We start from the raw sequence: 12,776 nt of genomic DNA on the forward strand, positions 1-12,776 counted from the left end.
ATTGAAATTCACTTCCTGAAAACAGTGCTCAGTGCTATTATATGGTGTAATGAGCTGATGTGTCACTGTTTTACATCCCTTTCAAGCACATGAAAAATAAGCCTACAGCCCTGTTGAATGGGGATGACAAAAATATCTGGCATGAGCAAGTTCCACACCAGGGGGCCATCAGAATTAAAACCACAATGATGGACAGCTGGGTGGTTGACGCCTTCATATATTTCTATTCTAGTCCTATTCAGCCACTACAGTAAATGGGAACAACAATTATAGCTGATCTCTTCATTTTCCTCAAACTCTACAATTCTCCGCTTTCACTACCAAAAAATTATTTAGAATCATGTTATATTTTAAAAGTTGTTGTTTTTTCATTTACCCCAGCAGCAAGAGGGATTTCTCTGGAAAACAATATTCTGTCAGATCACAACTTTTAGCCGTTTGCTCTACACCTATTATAGTGTAGCCTTCCATTTTCTTCTGCTCCAAATAATCAGCAAGCTGGAATGGCTTTACCTGCACATATATATATATATATTTTTAAAAAGTGAGATTAGTATAGAAATGTTTAAATGCAAACATCTATTAATATACAGTACAAAATAGCTGTATCAGTCAAAATATGTCAGATTTTGATCAGTTGAAAGGCTAAAATTATGTGGACCGATACAGTATCCTTCTAAGATTCATAAAGCCACACTGCTAGGTTCAATCAATCAAAACAAAAAAAGGGGGGGATCAGGTTGGGAATCCATCTAGTGCAGCAACTCATTTCCAATGCCTCCAGAAATGCCACAAACAAGCTATGAAGACAATAGCCCTCACTCCCATGGTTTGCCCCCCACTCCAGCAATGCTAGTCGGAGATATATTCAGGAACACACATGCTTAACGTTCCCATTGAAATCAAATGTCAAAGTGCTTAACTGTAGTAAAACAGCCAGAGACTCGACCCAGTCAATCACAGGAAAGAGTTGTAAAGGTAGCAGACTAATACATAACACTTCAACACTAGCATAAAGAATTTTAATCCCATGCAATGTTAGGCAAGCCCATTCATGAAAATCTGAGGCAAGTTAAGTTACATTTAAGTAGTCTACAATTAATATACTCTTTACTCACCTCAATAAGGGAAAGCCATTGTTCAGCAGAAACACTGAGGTGCTGAAACTGCTTGTCATTTATATGATGAAGGCTGCCAACAATGAGAGCAGACACCCCAAATATTTCACATGTACGACACAAGCCTACAAATAAGCAGAACACACTCATTCAATATGAGTCATATTTCACTAATTGAATGGCACACTTAGATGCTGATCTTAAACTAAGCATCCTCATCAGCCTATAACATGGCCCTGCAAACAACTAATTCCTACAAGTGGCTAGAGTACACAAATTTATGGTAATATCAGGGGGGAAAGTCAGGAAAAAAGTGAAAGGCACTTCTCTTTTGTGCTGTAGTTTGATGATTAAATGCAATTTCCATTGGAAACCTTAATATATATAGAGGTTCAATATATAAATTTTGCTTTTTTTAAAAAAATGTACGTCACATAACATACTTTCAAGTACTAACTAGTAGTTTCAAGTGGCTAAGATCTTACCTCCTAAATTGGTAGGTTTATCAATGAGTGAAGCCACTACAATCAGTTTATTGTTTGCTTTTCCAAGTTTAGTAGCCCGATCTTGAAACACAAGCTCCAGATCAGGAGTACTGTTCTTCCAAGGAATTATCTTTTTTTGAACATCTGTCCATTGCCTTTGGCTGCTTGATTCAGCTGAATTCAAACCTAAGATTGAATATTTAAGTTACCTGAATGCAACAAACTGCTAAGAATCCTAGATTATTAGAAATGAAATACTGAGGGCAGATAATATTCTTCATAACCATTTAACATTTTGTGTTGTTAAAATACTGCACAATTAATTTTAAAAGAAGTATATAAAATATACATGACTAATTAAGCCAGCACTAGTTATTTACCCAAATCTTGCTGAGACCAGTCACACTGCTTCAGATCAAGAAGTGAAGTTCGAGAATGAGAGAATGGAAATGTTGAGCTCAGTGGGATGTCTGTGAATGCTTTAAACTTAGATAGAGAAATCAATTCCTCTTCTGCAATTTCTGAAAGACGCGGCAAGGTGTAAAATATTGTCTGAAAAATAATATTTGGAAAATTGAACTAGCACTGAAAATGCCGAAGTATATTAGCCATGAACCAGTCAAAGTGAAGCATTAGTGCCCTATTATAATAAGAGAAACAAAATGATGGTTCAGTCTGTCCCACTGATATTTCAGTGTACAGTCGTACCTTGGATCTCAAATGCCTTGGCTCCCGAACACATCAGCTCCCGAACGATCAAAACCCAGAAGTGAGTGTTCTGGTTTGAAATGTTCTTTCGGAAGCCGAACATCCGACAGGGCTTCCACGGCTTCTGATTGGCTGCAGGAGCTTCATGCAGCCAATCAGAAGCAACTCTTTGGGTTTCGAACATTTTGGAAGTTGAACAGACTTCTGGAATTGATTCCGTTCAACTTCCAAAGTATGACTGGGCTTAAATCTCATTGACTTTAATGGAAGGCAAGCATATTTAGAGTACAACCCCACCTACAATGACAGCAGGGAAATAAAATGGCCATATTATGGGTATATTAAGAAGATCTTAAGGGAAAATACTTTAGTCCAGGAGTTGGTGTACTTTGTGCTTTTCCACCCTGGTCAGGAGGACTCTGGATTTGGCGGTTCTCCCACCATAGATTCTCCACCCTAATTGAACTGCTCTGCCCACCTTCTCTAACTGCATAATGGCAATCCATAAAATAAGACATGTTCCAAGTAAGTAGTCATTTCCCAAAGCACAGGCTTCTATATGAGGTTCAGGGTTGCGTACACCATGAAGTTGCACAGAAACGTGAAATTCAGACCCTGGACTTTCATTTTCTTCTGAAAAGAAGGGGTTTAGTGAATTTCCAAATATCTGGGGTGTGTGTGTGATTTAAGGGTCCTGTAGCAAAAGCTGAATAAGGAAGCAATCATGTATTATCTGGAAGTAAGTCCTGCTGAGAACAATGGGGCTTATGCCTGTGAAGACCTGCACAGGACTGAACTGTACATTAGGCAAAGTAAGCACACATATAAAAACAAAATGGTGCAGAATTAGGATGACTTTGGCAGTGAGTTTGATGTTTTCAACACACACAAAAATGCCTTTGCTTAATGACCCAAGGTCATCCGGTTAGTTACTTTAATGAGTGGAAATTTGAAGTCATGTCTCCTTGATCCACATTGGGAGTGTCATCGATTAGACAGACCTAAGGTTGTTTTTTAAAAACAAACAAACAAACAGAAAACACTGAATATTTATGTACTTACCTCAACACAGTAATCCTTAAGTGGATGAAAGTTTTCAAAGAAAAAGTGTTTTTGGATGCGCTGCCAATTCTTTTTAGCATTCCTGCATTGTAAGGATAATATTATAATGTATGACAATAAAATGTCTCAATAAGCCTCTTTTAAAAACATTGCCAAAAGGCAATCCTAATCATGTATACTCAGAAGTAAGTCCTATTTAATTCAATGGGCCTCACTCCCAGATAAGTCTGGTAAGGATTGCAGCATAATTCTTCTTTTCTATTACAATTTGGTCACTTTCCAACTAGTAAGCACAAGGGTAATTATGAGGAATTACACAACATCGCCTCGATCAAGAGTGTTTTTTTTTTGTGGTGCAGAAGCACATCATTTCAATAAAGGACCCCAGACAGTCAAGTCCAGTTGCGAACGACTCTGGGGTTGCAGCGCTCATCTCGTTTTACTGACCAAGGGAGCCGACGTTTGTCCACAGACAGTTCTTCCGGGTCATGTGGCCAGCATGACTAAGCCGATTCTGGCGAAACCAGAGCAGTGCACAGAAACGCCATTTATCTTCCCGCTGTAGCGGTACCTATTTATCTACTTGCACTTTGACATGCTTTTGAACTGCTAGGTTGACAGGACTGAGCAACGGGAGCTCACCCCATCACGGGGATTCAAACTGCTGACCTTCCAATCAGTAAGCCCTAGGCTCAGTGGTTTAGACCATAGTGCCACCCGCATTTCAATAGAGGGACCTAATCTCCACATGGTTTCCTTTCACACAAAGCTGAGGTCTCTCCACTGAATAAATCAAACCTGAGCATGCACAGATCTGTGAGTTAGATTCCATGGCTGCGACTCATTGATTCATGACAACGGTTTTAAGCAATATGCATCACAATTCTTCCAGCCCTTTTCTCTGCTGAAACACTTGGGGCAAATTACATATTGCAGCTGCTTTTTATGGAATTTAAACAGTAGTTCCACAATTTGGCAGTGGAAGCTGCTGCAGAACAAACAGCTGGGAAAACTCACTTGTGGGTCTGTGAATCACAACATATATATATGTGTATGTGTGTATGTATATATCAGTTATCAGATTTAGATCTATAACTTGTCCCATTTCAGAGGTTCTGGCAGGATTATAATATAATATAATATAATATAATATAATATAATATAATATAATATAATATAATATAATATAATAATTCCCACAAGACTAAGATCCACTGAACTCTATGGAACTTTCTTCTGAGTAAATATGCTTAGGATTTCATTATGATTTTGTTTATATACAATGAACTATACAAGAGCAATCCTACTTTATACACCTACACTGTTATTACCTGCCTTATTTGGTTCACCACTCGACATTCTTCCAGATATGAAGTCATATATTAATGCAGCACTTTCAGATCAATTTAACCTCACAGTCTCCCAAAGAATAAACAAATTGCCACGCTATTGGTCTCTCCCTTTTACTCCACAAACCACCAGTATTTTCTATCTCATCCATCAATAATAACAAGGAAGTGGTTGACCTATATTCATATAAGTGGAGTGCAAGTCAGTTTATGAAAATTAAAGAGACAAGTCTAGTTTTCTGCTTCACAGGTCAGGTATGCTTCTGATATAAAAGAAATCCCCAGACATTTTTCAAAAATTCACTTTATAACAAAGAAATCCCCAGACATTTTTCAAAATTTCACTTTATCTGTTACTGCTGAATTTGGTTTATTTTACACTGTTCTACCTTGTTCAGATGAGACAACACAACTATGGGTATAACAAAGTGCTCCTTGAAAAAATTAGATTCATCCATAAGTGGTTTAGAAAGTGTTTTCATTTTGGAGCATCACTAGTTTCATAGCAGTATTTGAAATGAATTATGTGCTACTAACCCTGTTCCATGCATGCTTTCTGCTTGATTGAGACTACATTCAATAACTGGAGCTAAAGCTTCAAAATCTTCCACACACAATGCTTTGCACATTCCCCAAATTTTCTTAAGGGCGATTAAAGCATAAAGTCGAACACTGAAATTGTGATGGAAACACCACTGTAGAACAACGACGAGGGCTTTCTTCAAGGCTGGTGTCTAGAGGGAGAAAGGCATTCCTTTAGTAGTTCATACATTTCTTGTAAGAAGTCATTTAACTATAACTCATCAAATTCCGAATGTGAAACATTTTTTAATTGACACGGCAATGAGCTGAAAGTTCAACTGAAGTTTTATCAAGAAATCCTACATCCAAACACAAGATTTACTCCAGTTTTTAGTCCATATAAAAGTATACGTCTATGCATAGTCCTTCAACTCTTAGCTAACTTGCAGCATTATAAACCAACATATAAATTCGCAAATGCATAATAATTTTAATAAATAATAATAAATTATCTTCCATCTTTCAATAACATATTTTCAAGGTGGCCTACAAATTAAAAACACAGAGCAAAACAAACGCCAAAACATTTCAAAGTAAAAACAATTAACATTTCTTAATATTGTTAATAAATAATTAATAATAATAATACACTCTAAAGCAGGCACCCCCAAACTCGGCCCTCCAGATGTTTTAGGACTACAACTCCCATCATCCCTAGCTAACAGGACCGGTGGTCAGGGATGATGGGAATTGTAGTCCCAAAACATTTGGAGGGACGAGTTTGGGAATACCGTGTTGTGATGTTACAACGTAGTTATTAAAGAGGCGGCCGGGGGGGGGGGGAGAGAGAGCTGTTTTCACATGCAGCCTAAAACTCCTAAGTAGAGACGCTAGGTGCACAGAACTAGGGAGGACATTCTAGAGCCAATGCATCTCTACTGAGAAGACCTGATTCTCAGTCACCATTCACTAACTTCTGTAGCTGGAGGTATCTAAAAAAAGGGCCTCTCCAGATGACCTTAATGAACAAGCAGGCTTGAATGGGAGCAAGTGGTCTTCAAAATACTGAACTTTACAGGTTGGAACCACTTATTTAAACCTAGAAATGCATGGGGAATCAGTGAAACTGTTTTAAGCATGCAATATATGGTGACCTGTGCTAGTCAGCAATCCAGCCAAGTGAAGGCATTGGGGGGGGGGGGTAGGATTCTGCCAGGAGGGGTAAGATGAGAAAGGTGTGGCAGAAAGGTACATGAACCCAGGTCATCTAATGAAGTTGAATGGAGAAAATGAAGTATAGTACTACTTCGCAGCATATAGCTGAACTATGGGAGTTGCTACCACAAGATGTGATAGTCACCAATATTGATGGCTTTAAAAGGGGATCAGACAACTTCATGGAGGAAAGAGCTATCAGCAGCTACTAGTCATGATAGCCATATTCTACCTCCAGAATCAGGGGCAGCATATCTCTAAATACCAGCTGCAAGGGCAGGCATAGGCAAATTCGGCCCTCCAGATGTTTTGAGACTACAATTCCCATCATCCCTGACCACTGGCCCTGCTAGCTAGGGATGATGGGAGTCATAGCTGCCAAGTTCTCCCCTTTTTTAAGGGAAATTCCTTTATGCTGAATAGGCTTCCTCGCAAGAAAAGGGAAAACTTGGCAGCTATGATGGGAGTTGTTGTCCCAAAACAGCTGGAGGGCCGAGTTTGCCTATGCCTGTGCTAGGGGATTAACAGCAGGAGACAGCTACTGCACTCATACACTGCTAGTTGGCTTGTAATTGCTATCCAGTGGTTTGCCACTGGTTTGGAGTAGATAGGCCTTGGTTTTTTAAGTTTCTGAGTGGTCTTAAAAGGCAGCCCCATAAAACACATTGCAGTAACCTCAACAAGATGTAGTTATGGGATTATCATTTGTTCCCTACACCCCATTTCTTAGTTTCAACCAAAAAAATTTACCTTCTCAGATATATTTTGGAGAATTACGTCAAAATGCGACATCACTGCTAAAAATGTGCAAATGCTCGTTTTAAGCTGGTCTTCACCCTGAAAAATAAGCCACATGTTAGTATCAAGGTTTCCCAATGCATGTAGTTCCTTATAGTTTAATTACAGCTTATCAACCAATTTTGAATCCAGAAACAGTCATTCATGCCTGCATAATACAGGGGCTTAACTGCTTTAACACAATTACTACATATATTATCAATGTCAATATATTCAATGGTACATGTTACCCCTGTCCCTGGAATCCATTTAAGCAAACAACTTAATACTTGAAAAGTACTTGAGGACTCAATAAAAACATATATGACTTATTCACAATTGAAAAACTAAATACCTTACTACTCACATAGTTAAAACAATCCCAAAACTTTTGAAGAAAATGGGGAAACTTATGTAGAATCAATATGATATTCCATTCTATTAAGTACTTTACTGATGCTTGATTATTACTATGTCCAGCTTGTAGAATCCTGTCAATAGTTCTTGTTAAAATATCCTAGATAAAATAACAGGTATGAAATCAATTATACATTGTAAATCAATTACACAAAAACACACTACTCTTTCCCTCCTAGGGTTTTTAAAGAGTTTTCTTTTCTAATAACAGTCTGAATCAATTTCAATATTAGAACGCTACACTTCTCCAATTTCTCTAATTTATCATTGCTGACCAAGATGCATTTTTTACTTTTCATCCTGTGCAAAAGTGGGAAATTAACACATCAAGGTCAAATCTGGTGAAATGGCTCATGTTGGGTTTTTACATAAGTTAGATAAGCTAAAATCTGCTCCATCATGAGCTCGCTCTATACTACGGTAGGTAGCTCTTAACTTATATGGAATGCAATGGATAAGGCAGAACAAAATCTTAAAAGTACAAGCGGGATCTGCAACAAAATGTTTACTTTTATTTACAGTTTATATGCTGCCTTAAAAAAAGCATCCACATTTTCCCAAAATGGCATAAAAATGATCATGATGCTCAATTAAAATATTTATCAATGTTAACATTTCAAAACAGACAACAACAAATAAAAAGCGGTAAAAGAGCAAATCAATCATTTCAATTTAGCCAGTCAATTAAGAAAGGGTACAGCCACAAAAGCAACCTACCGTACCTTCTTAATTCTAAGCAATTCTTCTTAGGGGGAATTATATGCTGGAAGGAAGTCTTACATACTTGTGGTACTATGTACCCCATTTTATAAATAGAAAAGCTGTTTTATTAATTAACTTTCCCTTCATAAGTAATAAAATAAGTAATAAAAACAAATTCCATGAAAAACAGTACCTTATGAAGTTTCGGAAACAAAACTAGCAATGTCTGCCACAGTCGATTTTTAATTCTGTGTTGTAAGGAGTTCACATAATAGCGATTTTTTGATTTGGACATGAGTTCACCCTGCAGAGAATATAAATTTGCTCAAGCTGAATGCTTTGGTACTTTAAGTTTCTTTCAGTTTTGGTTGAAAAGGTTAATCACAAGGGAGAGTCTAGGTCAAAAGGACAGCAGATGCAGGATACTTCTTCCTAGCATCTCCCAAGCTGGATGAAAATCACTGAATGCAGCAATTCACAAGCAAGGAAGACCTGTACACAACTCTCATGAAGATGACAGTACTCTAGCTGCAGAAATACATCCCGGATTAGAACGCTGTAGATATCTACAGTATATACAGAATGCAAAAAGGAGTTTTGGTTCTCAAAAGCGACAACTATTAAAGTTTAGTGTAGCTCAATCTAGTTTTGGAACTGGTTCCTTCTTCAGGAGCAATCTTACATATTCTGAAGCAGCTAACACAAATATCTGACATAGCTAACATGCTGCTGCTGTATATCTTGCCCCGTGATTAATAGGTGTCATATAAGCAGCAACTTTTGGATAAGCTGCCTCACTCACACACCCCAGGCTTTCACATTTTCCATCCATTATTTTCCACTTTCCATCTTATCTTTATTACAAGCTACAATGACAGCAAAGAAAGCAAAGAAATGAAGGGCATGATTGCCACAAAATACTAACAGTATGGAAATAACCTCTGTGAGAGATGGGGAGCCGCTTTGTCCCCAGCAACCAGAGCAGTCCAATTGTCAAGGGCAAGACATATGCACGAAGCACCATAAACAGATACCTACCCTATCAAGTAGTTTCATGACGAAGTCTTCTATAAACTTCTTGTGCAATGTATTTGCCTCATCCAGCAAGCACAGAAATTTGATGGCACAAACTCTCACATAATGGTCATCTCTGTTTGTACTGTAATATAATATATTATTTTAAAAAATTTTTTGCTCCTCTGACCGTGTGCTCCCTTTTTTCTTTTGCAAAGTCACTCCCCATTTCAGCTTTATATTTCAGTAGTGCAAACATATACTTAAGAGAACCACAATAACCCTAACCCTAACCCTCCCCCCATTCTAATTTGGCGGGGCTGCTATTTTTTTTTTGCATTTTTACAGGCAGATGTCCTACCAGGATCAAGTTTGAAACTGTGGAATTAATCTTGTTGAAGCTATCCAGCATGATTTATGCCATATATCAGGAATGAGCAATCTGAGGCTGGAGGGTCAAATGTGGCTCTTATAACAAGATTAAGAATTTACCTAGCTCAACATGCTGTCTCTGTCTGACCCTATGGAATCAAAATCTAAAGAGCTATTTTACACATGTCCAAAAGGCTTGGACATGCCTAGGAGGATTTTTCACTTCCCATCTTCAAATGGCAAACAACTTTTGAAACTCTCCTCAGTTTCAAAAGTGTGGAAGACTGCTGTTCAAAACACACAAGCCCAGAATCCCATTGGATGAACAAAAGTAGTTGTGCAGTTTTCTGGATCCTGGCTATAGAGTTTGTAAGAGCACAGTTTCCTTGTTATCTTCTTTTTCATAATGACTTCCTAGCACCCTACTATTTATATAATTTTTTCTGAAGCACAATTCAGGAAACAATGATTCAGAAGAAACACAACTGAGGAGATGAATGTTATGAATGGTACATATCCAGTGAATGGTACATAAACCAGGTGATGAAATACTGACCTTTCTGTAACAACATTTGCTGCACATTCATCTCCAAGATTTTCTATAAAAGCACATACTTCCTGAACAAGTCTTGATGTATTTAAAAGGAGAAGAAAAAATAGATTTTTTTCAATATTTACTTATTATATTATATTACTTAGCTTAAGGTTCCCTGCCATCATAAATCCACATAAAAGGGAGAAATGTCTTTGTTCTGCATTATTAATATAAACAACATAATGATACCAATCTTCTTAGAATTTTGAAGTGTCAGGCATAGCTCTAGTGGCTTTAGCCCAAACGTAGCAGAGTTTTCCTGCACAGCGCAGAAGCTAGTTGAGGTGGAAATGACTAGTCGGCTAGACGCAGAATAACTATTTACAGGATTTATTAAAAGAAAATAAAAGCAGCAGAGTTTTTGCATACAAAGCAAAGCAAAACAAATCCTTTCTCTTTCTCTCTCCAACCATATACACAGCACTTCTACTCCTAACACCTAACAAAAACCAACTGTGCTAGCATTCCTTGATAACAGAGTTCAGTGCTGGTCGTTAACCAATCAGAAGAGAGTAGTTTCTAGGTCAGGCAGACCTTGGCTTTCTGCCAAGAGTAAATTGACACTGCCTTGAGTTAATTGTGTGAAGCCAGAATCTGTAAGTTTCCCATGAGAACCAATTAACCAATTAACAGAAACTGAACACCCCCTCACAGATTCTGCTGGACAATTAACATCTATTAACACCTGTGTAGGAACTTTTACTGTTCACTCATTTTTCCAGCAAACCTAAACCCTTGCACATTTGCTTGTTCTTTATCTTTGCCAATGGTTTAGTTAATACATCTGCCACATTTTCTTCACTTGATACATAAGTACATGTGATTACATTGTCTTGTACACTACAACGAACATTTTGGTATTTTACAGCGATATGTTTGGAACGTGACTTGAAACCCTCTGTTTTACTTAAGGTTATACAAGCCTGATTATCAATGTAAACTTGTACTGGTTCACCACAATTTACATTTAAATCTGCTAACAAACGCTTGAAATAAACCACCTCGTTGCATAATTCACTCAATGCGGCGTACTCCGATTCCATTGACGACACACTTACGACGTTTTGCTTGCGCGATCGCCAGCTGATTAAAGCTCCACCGAACATTATGACTAATCCTGTGACAGATTTTCTATCTGGCAAATTTCCCCAGTCACTATCACAGTAGCAACTCAACATTTCATCCTCTGAAGAATTTAGTTGTAACATATAGCCAATTGTCTGTTTGAGGTATCTCAGAACTTGCTTTACCCCTTTCCAGGCATTTAGTGTGGGTTTTGAGACCAATCTACTTAGTATGCCTACTGCATAGCTAATATCAGGTCTGGACCATTGTGCTAGATACAATAGACTTCCAATTACAGAATGATATACATCAGGATGTTCAAATACAGGACTCTCATCTGTATGAAGTGTTTTTATGAAACCTGGATCCATAGGTACCGCTGCCCCTTTGCAATCCTGCATCCTGTACGTAGTCAGTAGCTGTTTAATTTTGTTCTGCTGACTAATTAGGCAGCTGCCATCTTGGGCCCAGCACACTTCCAACCCTAGATATGCCCGAACAGGGCCTAAGTCCTTCACTTTTGAACTTACTTTGAACTTCACCCCAGCCTATAAATGGATGATACAATAAAAGAGGAAATTTGTGCAGGTTTGCTGGAAATGCAGTTTACTACCCTGAGAAATTAAGGAACCTCCATGTTAATTATGTTTCTATTTTTATAGACTTGTTATAATTTCTATTATATGAAAAGTCTGGTATGTATTGTTGCTATCTCTGACCCCCATATTTTGTCTCTGCTTCAATATTTCTAACCTGTTTCCTGTGAGGATTTTGTTTATGCTTCATTTTGCATTTAATAAAATAATAATAATTAATAGATAAATCCACAAGAACAACAAAAAGTCTTGTGGTACAGATCCATGCAAAATAATACATAATAAATGTACTGATCTTCAAGATGACACAAGTCCTGCTTGCACAATGCAACATCCTCTTCCTCTTCTCCCTCCATGCTCAAGATCTCCTGAGGAAGATCCCTAAACTCTCTAGAGTCAATACAGTCATACCATGGAAGTTGAACAGAATCCATTCTGGAACTCCGTCCGACTTCCAAAAGGTTCGAAAACCAAAGTGCGGCTTCTGGTTGGTTACAGGAAGCTCCTGCAGGCAATCGGAAGCTGCGGAAGCCCTGTCGGATGTTCAGCTTCCAAAAGAATGTTTGAAAACCAGAACAATCACTTCCGGGTTTCGAGCGTTCGGGAGCCAAAATGTTCGAGAACTAGGCTGTTTGAAAACCAAGGTACGACTGTATTGGGGTTATGCAGAGAGCTGGAGGTAGTAGAAGAGGAAAGGGAAGCCCCCATGCTCAAGTGTAACTTTGTTCCCCTTCTGTACAGACACCATGGGATACGACCCTTTGTTATTTTTGTTACCG

At 38.1% G+C, this 12,776-nt stretch overlaps 1 protein-coding gene across 1 annotated transcript in view; it reads right to left on the reverse strand.

Annotated features, from left to right (window-relative positions):
* TARBP1 (TAR (HIV-1) RNA binding protein 1) overlaps positions 1–12,776 on the reverse strand; it is a 31,818-nt gene that overhangs the window by 1,018 nt on the left and 18,024 nt on the right. Inside the window, exons 19-29 of the mRNA XM_035108422.2 lie at positions 10,298–10,369; positions 9,394–9,514; positions 8,549–8,659; positions 7,604–7,753; positions 7,210–7,296; positions 5,260–5,456; positions 3,374–3,455; positions 1,984–2,155; positions 1,604–1,789; positions 1,119–1,243; positions 377–513 (exon numbers count right to left, since the gene is read on the reverse strand). Of these exons, the coding sequence (XP_034964313.2) occupies positions 377–513; positions 1,119–1,243; positions 1,604–1,789; positions 1,984–2,155; positions 3,374–3,455; positions 5,260–5,456; positions 7,210–7,296; positions 7,604–7,753; positions 8,549–8,659; positions 9,394–9,514; positions 10,298–10,369 (1,440 nt within the window). The remainder of the gene's footprint in view (positions 1–376; positions 514–1,118; positions 1,244–1,603; positions 1,790–1,983; positions 2,156–3,373; positions 3,456–5,259; positions 5,457–7,209; positions 7,297–7,603; positions 7,754–8,548; positions 8,660–9,393; positions 9,515–10,297; positions 10,370–12,776) is intronic.

This window comes from Zootoca vivipara, chromosome 3, assembly GCF_963506605.1.
Source record: "Zootoca vivipara chromosome 3, rZooViv1.1, whole genome shotgun sequence".
NCBI lineage: Eukaryota > Metazoa > Chordata > Lepidosauria > Squamata > Lacertidae > Zootoca > Zootoca vivipara.